The sequence below is a fragment of the Onychostoma macrolepis genome, chromosome 07 (assembly GCF_012432095.1).
Source record: "Onychostoma macrolepis isolate SWU-2019 chromosome 07, ASM1243209v1, whole genome shotgun sequence".
Classification (NCBI taxonomy): Eukaryota; Metazoa; Chordata; class Actinopteri; order Cypriniformes; family Cyprinidae; genus Onychostoma; species Onychostoma macrolepis.
The window spans coordinates 30,878,653-30,889,889 of NC_081161.1; the positions used below are offsets into that span (position 1 = coordinate 30,878,653).

An 11,237-nucleotide genomic window follows, 5' to 3' on the forward strand; every position below is an offset into this window, starting at 1 on the left:
CCTTTACTTAGTTCCTGAACTATACTTCTGCCAAATACGTAGTTCCTGATCTATACTTTTTTCGATACCAATTTTAAGAAATCCATTTTAACAAGATTACATTACACATTGCTTCAAAAAACTAACCCTAATCCTATGACGAATGCCCTTTACATTTCTGTACATAAGAAACCCAGAAAAACATTTCTAAGGATGACACATGAAGCTAAAAAACACACAATTACAAAATTATATTATTTGAATGTGATTTTCATGAGATTCTGCCTATTTTACATAACAATACAGGGTGTTTACATGAGGAATGCTAAGCAGGTGTAGCGATTAGCTTGATGTAAAAAGCTACAAATAACATTTCAGCAACATTATATGGGCAAAACAGTTGATTGTGGTTTAAAGTGATTTTTGAGTAAAAGCCTAGTATAAATCTTAAATTGTCTTACGTAGCATGATGCTAGTGTGCATAAATGGTTACGCAACATGCATTCAGTCGTGTAGTGTGGACAGAGATCTTTTCTGAAACACAGTGGAAATGCCAGTATGAATGAAAACGAAACGAAAACGCATTAGTGTAAACGTAGCATTACATCTATGGGGGTTGGGACACTTCCTTGGCGCCTTTAAAACAATCACTCAAACATCCACTTTTTTTTGTAGTCAAAACTATTTTAGAATATTTTCACTTTTCCCTAGTCCAAAAAACACATTTAATGATTATTAGAGTGGTGGACTGATTTTGAACAATTGCCTTACCTCCAAAAACCTAGTTTAACCCCTGCACGCATGCAAGGTGATTAATCATACCTGTTTGTGTTATTGTTTAGGCACACTGAAGAGAAGAAGAAATCCCACTGCACAGACCCAGCCGCAGCGCCAACGCCAGCAGAGAGAGAACTATCAGATGGGCCAGATGCGACGCTGAGACAGCCTCCTCATTGCCTTGGTTCTTCCTAGTGCCTACAGTGGGAAACACTTCACTCCAAAGAGTTAGCTGAATCAATCAATGAGCCCCATCTACAAACTAAGAAAGTGGCAAATAAAAGGACTTCAAAGGACTATACTTAAGAAAACAACCGTTTTAAAGAGTAAGAAACCACTGCTCTGGGAGCCAGCAAAGCTTTCATGCGTAGCTCAGAGAGAAATTCAGAAGCTAGTCATGAGGAAGAGGACAGAATTAATGATTTTTGTTCTGATTTTTCTGCTTTTCATATTCTTTCTCAAGTGATTAAACCATTTTTCTTTCCACTAAAGTTTTTTCCCCTTTTTGCCTTTTTATCCTTTTTTTGATTGCCACCCTCCTGTGGAGATGAGCATGATGGGATGTCACGTAGATATTTCTGCCAATCAACAATGGCCGAGAGAACTCTTTTTCCAATATGTAATTAAGATGTTTTTAAAATGCAAGCAAAAGGATTAAAAAGCTTTTATTTCTGAAGCTTTCTCATTGTCTCCTGCGTGCAATTGTACAGAGATCTCAAAATACATTGGATCTTTTTCAGTCATGTCATTTTTTTTTTTTTATTCTGTTGGAGAATGATAATTAAGGATGTTTAACTGACACTCAGGATATAATAGAAAATAACAGCACAGAGAGTTTTTGTTTTTTGGTGAAAGACCTTTACCAGATTCACTTTGCTGAAAGCCACATTTGTGCAGAGCACTTGTTGTTTTTTTCCCAGCTGATAACCACTAAATAGCTGCAGTTCTTCATTCCATGTGGGTGAGGGAGTTAATGAGAAGGATGATTGTTAAAAAAAAGCTATGTCACTCCTGATCTGCTGAAAGTCACTGTTACTTTATGTTCAGCCAGTAACAGGAGGAGACAGACTTGAGAAGATAAGCACAACATCAGGAAAGGTTTGGTTTTGAAATACATAAAAGGTTTTTATTTTGCAATAAGATGTTGGAAACAGGAAAGTGTGGACAGATGATGAGGGTTACACAAATGAGTAAATCTCAGTGGTGTGCATTAGTGAAAGGATGAGATATAGAGAGAGAGAGAGATGATAAAAGCAATCTGTAGGTCCTTCAAAGTGTTTTTACACACCAATCAATATTTATACAAAGCAACTTTTCTTAAGAGATTTCAGTCATTACCTCTTTTAATAGCTAAAAAACAAAAGATCCAGACTAGCAGCCTATATAATCAATACGTATATGCCTTGTGTTGCTATATAGTGTATCTGAACCAGCCCATGGTAATTTCACTACTATCACTGCAGTCCAACATCCTTTTTTAAAAGAAATCCTTCCATTCTCTTTAAATGTTTTGATTGTCTTCTGCGTGTGTGTCTCAACAAAGGCAAGGGGTTACAAATGATTCATGCATCACAAATGTTCTTTTTAAACGTTTTCTGTTTTGCTTTTTATATTTCAACAGACCAGGAATATTGTCATCTGTAAAAGTTTGTTGAGTGTGATCCTGGTAGTGTGACTGAGAGTCCGATGTGTCTTCTCAAACAACCTTGCATCCTTTAAGGATGTGCATTTAAAATATGGATGATTTGCTTATTTCTAGAAGATGAGTATTGCTGACTACAAGTCCTCCCTTAGATCTAAATCATCACCTCATTTGTGTATGTCTCTGTACATGTTAATGGGAAATGGGTTTTTAGTGAGCTTGACTTTACTGTTCTGACTGCAATTGGCTTCAAATTAATCATTTCTGTTATTCTGTGGTAAATGGGTTTGGTTGAATTTGTAAGGGGATTTGGCCTAGGATTTAATTCTTAAAAAAGATTTTTTGCTCGTCTTGCTTTAAGTTAATAAATAATGTGCACTGATATGTAAGCATGGTGTGTGGATAGAATATGAAAAACAAGATGGAGAAAATGTCTAATACTACTGTTTGATTTTAATGTCCGCTGTGTTTTATACAGTATCTTTCTTTCTTTTTTTTTTCTTTTTTTTTTTTTGCTTTATTTGTAGTTTTTTTTTTTCTCTCTCTCTTCTCTTTTGCGCTCACTTTTGAAAATTTTTACTAAATACTTTGCAAAAAGTATTGTGCAAAACATGTAATTTTTTGAAGTACTTGAAATGCATTAATAAAATAGCCTTGATCAAAAGCTCCTTTCACTGTGGTAAAATATGTCCATAAATTGTATTAATTGCCTGTATGCTCTGCAAATTTACACTAATGCATGTTTTTTCTTATTACTTTATTGCATATTGTAACAGTATATTTCAAGAGCACCGCTGAAGTATTCAACAAGCCATTATATGTCAATGTTAGAAATCATTCATTCGTGTTATATTTAAGTTGAATTGAGTCACATGCACCTTTCACAAATAATCTTCTCATAAACTGAACATTATGTTGTCAACCTCTCACCCTCTTGTTACACAACTTGTGTAGTTATGTCAAATCTGTCGAATTCACAATCATTTGTTGCCAAGTTCAGTTGCAATTTTAAAGAGGAAAGCGATGTATCCTGTGTCTACTTTTTTACTTTATCCAGTGATGGACTGGCTATAAGTTGTCGTCTAAGTGAGCAAAAATAAAATTTAGTTAAAAAACTAATATGGCTAAATATATTTCAGGATGTGTGCTAATTAAAAGAAAGCATCTATATTGTAGTGCCATAGAAATGTGACTTGAAAATGGTCCAGTCACCCCCCCCCCCCATGAAAGGTCAGGATTTGAACCTAGTAAATTAATAAACAGCTGCACTGTGTTCATGTGTCATCTCACTAAGGGCAAATAAATAAATATGCATTATGTATCTGTTACCTCCCTGTACCTCCCGTTATCATGAGGGGATTTCATGAGGCATTTATTCAGACAATTAAAACACATTGGACACACCACATACATAAACATTTTATTACAGGCTGCTTTGAAGATATCTACAACACACAAATGCACAGATGTTTGCTTGGAGGTTGAGCTCATAATTTTTTAATAATAAATTATCTGTAATGGGACAATATTTAGTCAGTTTTGGGAGCCTAATAAGAGTCATTCTCTATTTCAGTAATAAAAAGGCAAAGCTCTCAACAGTGTTCAAGTGCTAGGCTATACATTACACGATTTCTCTCCCCTGCCCCTGCCACATCCACATCACTGGTTTCCGAGCCAATTAAGAAGGTGCCACTTTCACACAATTAAACCTGCGCAAGGAATCTTGGGAGTTGAGTGTCCATAGGCTATCCTTAGAACTCCTTCATTCCAGATGCCCCTTTTAAGTGGCCAGTTTTGAGCACTTTGGTTTGGAACGACCCCTCTACAGTTGTTCTCACTATTAAGTGCCCTTTGGAGTCAGATTTGAAACGCAGCGAGTATCAACAGTAAAACACAGGATCAATCAAGAGAGCGGCCCGTGCCTTTTAGCCAATCAGAATGCGCTCTATTTGCTGACATTTGAGGGCGGGATTCTGGAACGAGGGCTTTTGATAAAAGTTGGCATGCAGTGAAATGTAAAAAATATCTGATATACGAAAACCATGTTTACTAGCAAAATCCTTACATGGAAATTCTTTAATTTCTCATAAAAAATGAAGGTTAGAAACATTAAACATATATTGCAGGAAATCCGGTCCCTCCGTCCCGTAAGTGCCAAAGGCTGTGGAGACACGATGTCACTTGTGAGGAGAGCACGGTTCAGTGCTTCATCATCATCATCCTCCTCCGCTTCTTTTCACAGCGCACGAACACCTTCTCCTGCAACGGCTCGATGTACATGCCCTCATCTGTCTGTGGACAAAATGTAGTTCTGACGAGAAAAAAAAAAAAGCTTCAGCTAGGTAGTAATGTTTTTTTTTTAATTTATTTTCTTTATTTCAAAAAGCCTATCCAAACAACGGCATGTCCAGCAATACCCACTAGAGGTCGCTATAATTTTATATGAAATGGAAGCTTGAAAATGTTGGAAGCTTTTTGTGTCTGCTTTAAAAAAAATAATTCTTTGTGTTTTTTTTCTGTATCTACAAAAAACAGTAGTAACAACTTTTTCCTCTTATTTTTAATCTATTCATCTTGTTTTAAATCTGTTATACTGACGCACTAAAGATCATTTAGATCATTATCCGGTCATTATTATATGCTGAATCCAGGCTCTTAATCTTTAGTCAGCATCTTTTTTGCCTTTTATTCCTATGTGAGCGTTCAATCGATTCCTTATGAATATATATAGATCCGCCATCTGTGATGAGGGCAAACTTACTTCCTCTGGGTCTCTCCAGCTTTCACTGTGATCTTCCCCACTGTGAGCTGTGGTCCTCTGCTGCTTTTGGCCCAAGGTATCATGGTCTTAACCGTGCTCCACATGTTTGCCCACACTGTGCTTCCCTCCCAGGTGAAGCGCATTATCATCAGGTCACCGATGTCAGTATCCAGAGTGATGAGGAACGTAAAAGTCTTGTTACCTGAAATCTCCTCAACTCTGAGAAAGAGCAATTAAGTAAAGTGATTGTTCGGGTTTACTTCATTCAGTTCTTAGATTCCTATGATAAACAACAACAATTTGGTGAAAATGCATGAGAGTAATTGTGTGCGCATGCTTTTGTTCGACATTGCAGTTTTCTGCTCTCTGTTTCATGTTCCCGGCACACATGTATTTCATTCATTCATGCGAAATGAGTTATTCTGATGAGAGCTCTCTGTGTGCTATGATGACTAAATTGAGTGGTTTCCCTTTGAAGCGGAGCTTGTTACTTTGAGCTTTTAGAGCCCAGTACATAAAACATTGATGTTCTTCATCCCGAATGTTATCAAGCAGTCTTTCATTTAGGAATCTTTGGCTTACTGTTAAATCAAGAGCTTCTGCTGCTGTCACACTATTTTAAGCATTTAATTATGAACCAACCATAGTTATGAATTGTACTTGTACATGTATTTTAACGTATATGTTCTTGTAATTATGCACTACCAAACAGATGCTATGTTACATAGGCTTTATTCTGGTTATAGCAGATGATGGTTAACCACATAAAACTTTTTAAATGGGGGAAAGCTCAAATGTATCCATATGATGATATGGATAATGATGATGAGAGTCATTACAAAGCTCATTAAGGTAATGCTCAATAACACTTTACTGAGATCACGCTCCCTTAAGATTCAGCTGCTGATATCAATGTGAATAGCATACTTACAGTGTTATGGGTAAATTTTCACTTTCTCCCAGTGTCCCGGTTAGAGAGACTGTGAGGGTGGGCTCGATCTTATCGGTTTGGTTGATGAACTGCATCCTGAATTGATAGTGGAACACTAATGGAGAAGAAAAACAGATTAGAACGGTTTATATTTTTCCAAAACAATTAAATACAAGTAATCACAAACATTAATTGTGCAAAAATTTTATTCTTAATCAGTAACAATGTCTTGATTCTTGATTCCCAATAAAATGTCTAAACATGCTTAAAAACATTTCTTGAAGAAAAAAAAAAGAGTTAATTGAATACTATTTCCTTGTATGTTTTTTTATTCTAAAAATATTTGTATTAGGGAGAGAAGTTTAACAGAGGAAATCATCTCTCATTTTGAATTGACTGTTTTACACTTTTTTTAGGTTGTTATAGCTGTTTCTCACATTTATAGGGCATGTGTGAACGGGTTTTGAGAAACAGTCTCTTGCTCTTGCCAGTGCGAACTTTCTTGATGTCATAACCCAAAGTGTTACAGCGGTTCTTTCGGCAGTCCAAACAGTAGCCTTTATCGAAAGCCGTGTTGTCGCTGCACTTGTAGGCCATAATCTGCTTGTCTTTGTTCAACAGGGAGTCAATGAAGAGATGCACAGCACGCTCATGGGCACACTTCACTGTCTGCTCAAAACCTAAAGTTAAATGGACACAACATAAGACTAATAAACAGCAAATAATCATAGGTTCACTCGTTTAGCTTAATCACACTTGTCTGTCTAGATATACTGTGGTGTGTTGTGATGAGTTAGCAGTGATGCTAATGCTCGGCTATATTGTGACGCCACATACACACTGTTTTGAGTCAATTAGATTTTAGTTTTTTTGAAAGAAATGAATACTTTTTCCGCAAAGAAACACGAAATTCATCAAAAGTGACAATAAAGACACATTTATAACATTACAAAAGTGGTATATTTCTAGTGTTGTTCTTTTGAACTTAACTAAAAAAATTTAAAAAACTGATGCATCATGATTTCCACAAAAATATTAAGCAGCACAACCTTTTTATTAATAATAATAAGCCATTAATAATAAGAATAAATGTTTCTTGAGCACCAAATCAGAATATTAAAATGATTTCTGAAGGATCACGTGACACTGAAGACTGAGTAATGGCTGCTGAAAATTCAGCTTTGCATCACCGGACTAAATTACATTTTAAATATATTGAAATTCAAATGATAGTAATTCATTACTGTTTTTACAGTATTTTTGATCAAATGCAGCCTGGGTTAACATAAGAGAATTACAAAAAGAAAACATTTTCAAAATCATTCTGATCTCAAACTTTTGAAAGAAAGAAAGATCTTTCTCCTATTAATTTTTACAGTTACAGTTGTCCCACCCTTGCAGTGTCACTGACTCATCAGTGTGTAGCTGTTAAAAAATAAGGATTTCGGGTCTGTCTTTCTGCTTTCTATCATTCCCATAGAGATTTTTAATTGCCTGAAGGCATATCTCAGTAGGAGAGCAGAACTGAACTGGGATTTGAAATAATTAAGTTGTCAGGATGACAGCTGCTTTTATGTGTCTATGCCTTTCATCTGGAAAGCTGTCGTTATTAGTTAGCTGTTCTCAAAGTGTCATTAATGGGATGTTTTGAATGTGTCTCGTTCTCATCCTCTCTCTGTTTGTACATTCATCCATTCGTTTATCAATCCAAGCAACTCACCCATAATCCCATACTGGGCTAAATGTGCATAAAGGTTTTGCACGTGCAGCTGGCACCCTGGTTGAAATGATCCTCCATTGGGATAGAAGTCAAAGTGGGCAACAGGCTGTTTGATGCCCACACTGAGCCCCATGCGCTCTTGGGTAAATGTGTGGATGGCATCCACAAACCTAGCATCCTCAGGTGAGAGTCTTTCAGTATGAGACATTCCCTCAAACAATGGACCCGCAGGATCCAAACCTACATGAACAAAACAAACTTAAATCTAATATATAGTTAATATTTATCATCAAGCAGAGATAAATGTAGGGTTTTGTAATGTTTAAAGTATTTGCTGAGAATTAAGATCTTCGAGTTTAAAATCTTTCTCGTATTTATATATTAACACCATTGTTTAGTGAAATATTCACAATGCTAACAAGACTGTCTCACCGGTAATTCTTCCCAAGGTTTTTCCAGACGCAGCTAGGTTACTCCCAGCAAACCCAGATATATGAGCTCCAAGGCTGTAGCCAATCAAATGCACTTTTCCCAAAGAGAATTGTTTGAAATCCTGTTGGGGACACTCACAGATTAATGCCATGTACTAAGTATTTTTGCTATTAGCAAACAAAGCAATTTACACTGCATTTCAAAAGTTTAGGGTCTTTTTTTAAAGAAATGTTTTTTATTCAGCAAGTATGCATTAAATTGATCAAACGTGACAGTACTGGCATTTATAATGTTACAATAACACTACATGTCAAAATACTGCACATGAGGCTATTAACTCCGAGAGCACTGATAATAATAATAAGTAAGCATCAAGTCAGCATATGTGAACCTAGACCACAAAACCAGTCATAAGGGTCTTTTTTTTATCAAAAATGTATATTTATACATCATCTGAATAAATAAGCTTTCCATTAATGTATGGTTTGTTAGGATAAGAAAATATTTGGCCAAGATACAACTATTTGAACATCTGGAATCTGAGGGTGCATAAAATCTATTTTAAAGTTGTCCAAATGAATTCCTTAGCAATGCATATTACTAATCAAAAATTAAGTTTTGATATATTTACGGTAGGTAATTTACAAAATATCTGCTATCTATTAACATTCTACTGAGTCAGTTCCATATAAGATGTAAGGATGGTAGCATTATTCCCTTGGGAAATAAATTCTGCATCCATAACTGTAAAGAGATTTGTATTCCCAAACCAACCCTCACCTCTAGCCACCTCAGCAGGTGGGCAATGTCCTGTCCCACAATGCGTGTGTTCTGAGCAGCTATAGGGTAGTGATCGTGTGCCAGAGTCATCCAATCTGCAATCACTATATTGATGCTTCCTTCTGAGCTTTTTAGCGCTGATGCCAACCTGGAAATCCAGTTCTCCATCATTCCGTCCACCTGCAGCACAGCGAGGAGGATTTTATTTATGTATCTATTTATTTAGTTTAATTATTTTTCAACTGCAGCAGCATAGATCACATCTCTCCGGTTTTGTTTGTAAGTCACTTTTGCCTTTATCAGATTAGAAATAACACTGCTTAGCTGTTTTCAATCCGTGCCAAGGTCATGACCTTTTGTACATTTGAACTATTTTTCTATTAAATCAATGAACTCTACATACCGACCAGCCATGAATGATGATAGCCAGAGGATGGCTGCTATTGAAACCACAAGCGTCCAGAGTGTGAGGCTTGAAGAGTTCCACTGTGCATGTATTATCTATGCCGCCAGTGTAAATCCTGAAGACTGATTTAGGTTCGTAGGGCATCTTCATCCTCTCTCCAGACTCAGTATCTGTTAGTGTGGTCATACTTAAACTGAGGTTCACAGACAATTCATTTTTCAAGGCTGTACAATAGTCCTGGAATACTGATACATTTCCATAAGCAGCAATGCAAAGCTTTGCATTGAATCAAAGTTACAATGTTTAGATACCATAGGTCTGGGGGAACTTTGAGCTTGGTGGTTTGAGCTTGAGTCAATATAAAATGTGTTTACCCATCACTCTTGCCCATTAAGTGAGCATGTGGTGAGTTGATTATGACACATGTTGCATTTCTCATATGCATTAAACATTTGTGTTGCATCAACATATGTAATTTAAAATGTTTCATAAAACTATTGCACCCATGGGTTTACCACTTTTTGTTGCATATCCTGTAAAAACATTAGAGCTGTCTGACATTCCTACTATTTGAACCCCTGTTTTAATGTTTTCCTATGCAAACATTTATTTTAATGGGACATGCAGTTCTTTAACTGTCTATGGCTATGCATACATTGACTCAAGAATTGATCTCTCTGCCAGGTTAACAATTATTGATAGCATTCTATGAAAGGTCAGAAAACCCAAGCGTGCAGAAAAGCTGAATGCATCATTTAGACTTAATACAAAACAAATTTCCCTTTGAAGTGTTTGTTTGGGTTTTTAAATAAATGATAATGATAAACCTCACATTCTGATTCAGAATATTTTTCTGTGATGTAGTTTTTGCATGTGAAAAATGTACATGTTTAGCAAGGCCAGTGTGTGAATGAAGATATTTATTTCTCTTTCAGTATTGAGTCTTTTCAGCTTTTATTTGCAAACACAGTCTAGGACATTATTTCTCTTTGATTTTATAGATTTTAATACAAGTTTTTGCAATTTACATCAGCAGCACCTCCTGCTCACCTACACATACTATTCTGTTTTTTCTTCTTCTTCTTAGTCCTGGTGTTTTTGTTGTTTCCATTTAGATTTTTTTTTTCTGCAATGCAATCATATTTCCACTAAGCTTAATTGTGAACCACATTCTGTCACAACATAACATATAGTGCATGTTACAATACCTTAGTAAATATAGGAAAAAGAAGCGTGTGCTTTACTGTTGCTCAGAAGATAATTTTAAACATACAGATCACTCAAATATCCACATGTTGTCCCAACCCTGTATGCTTTCTTCTGCAGAACACAAAAGAAGATGTACTGAGGAATGTTTCAATTGTTTTTGTCCATGCAGTGCAAGTCAGTGTGGTCCAAAACAGCACTGCATCCAGTTGACAGTGGACAAAACTAACTAAATAAAGATATATTCTTTTGTGTTCTGCAAAATAAAATAAAGGAAAAAAATACATGGAGGTGAGGAAATGATGACAGAATTTTAAAAGTTAAGCATAATTCACCCTCACCTGCTCTGTTACCCCGTAATTTCCTTCCATCACTCAGTTGAAAGATGATCAGACAGCAGGACACTATTTTAATTAGAGTCTTCATGTTCAGGCCACACAGATAATCCAAATATTTCCTCCCTCTCTTTTTCTCGGGCAAGAGAAGAGGCCACTGTGAGGCAGGTGACTATTGAACAATTATTGAAACTGTCTGAGAGGAGGGAGCTGGCCCAGAGGGGATGTTTGTTAGGGGAGGGTGCAGGCAGTTCAGTCATCTGGGTGA

General features: G+C 36.2%; 2 protein-coding genes across 3 annotated transcripts in view; one reads left to right on the forward strand and one right to left on the reverse strand.

Moving 5' to 3' along the window:
• The window catches only part of adam10a (ADAM metallopeptidase domain 10a), a 62,336-nt gene extending 59,274 nt beyond the window's left edge, over positions 1-3,062 (forward strand). For both annotated transcript variants that reach the window (XM_058782002.1, XM_058782003.1), the window contains exon 16: positions 822-3,062. In XM_058782002.1, coding sequence (XP_058637985.1) covers positions 822-919 — 98 coding nt within the window. In that variant the 3' untranslated portion in view covers positions 920-3,062. The remainder of the gene's footprint in view (positions 1-821) is intronic.
• Positions 3,063-3,877: 815 nt separating this feature from the next.
• On the reverse strand, positions 3,878-11,214 carry lipca (lipase, hepatic a). The gene is made up of 9 exons (XM_058782907.1): positions 10,976-11,214; positions 9,426-9,598; positions 9,023-9,202; positions 8,243-8,363; positions 7,811-8,050; positions 6,528-6,770; positions 6,091-6,205; positions 5,160-5,378; positions 3,878-4,709 (listed from the first exon to the last, which is right to left on the reverse strand). The coding sequence occupies exons 1-9, from the start codon at positions 11,058-11,060 to the stop codon at positions 4,598-4,600; spliced, it is 1,488 nt and encodes a 495-aa protein (XP_058638890.1). The 5' UTR covers positions 11,061-11,214; the 3' UTR covers positions 3,878-4,597.
• Positions 11,215-11,237: the final 23 nt, after the last annotated feature.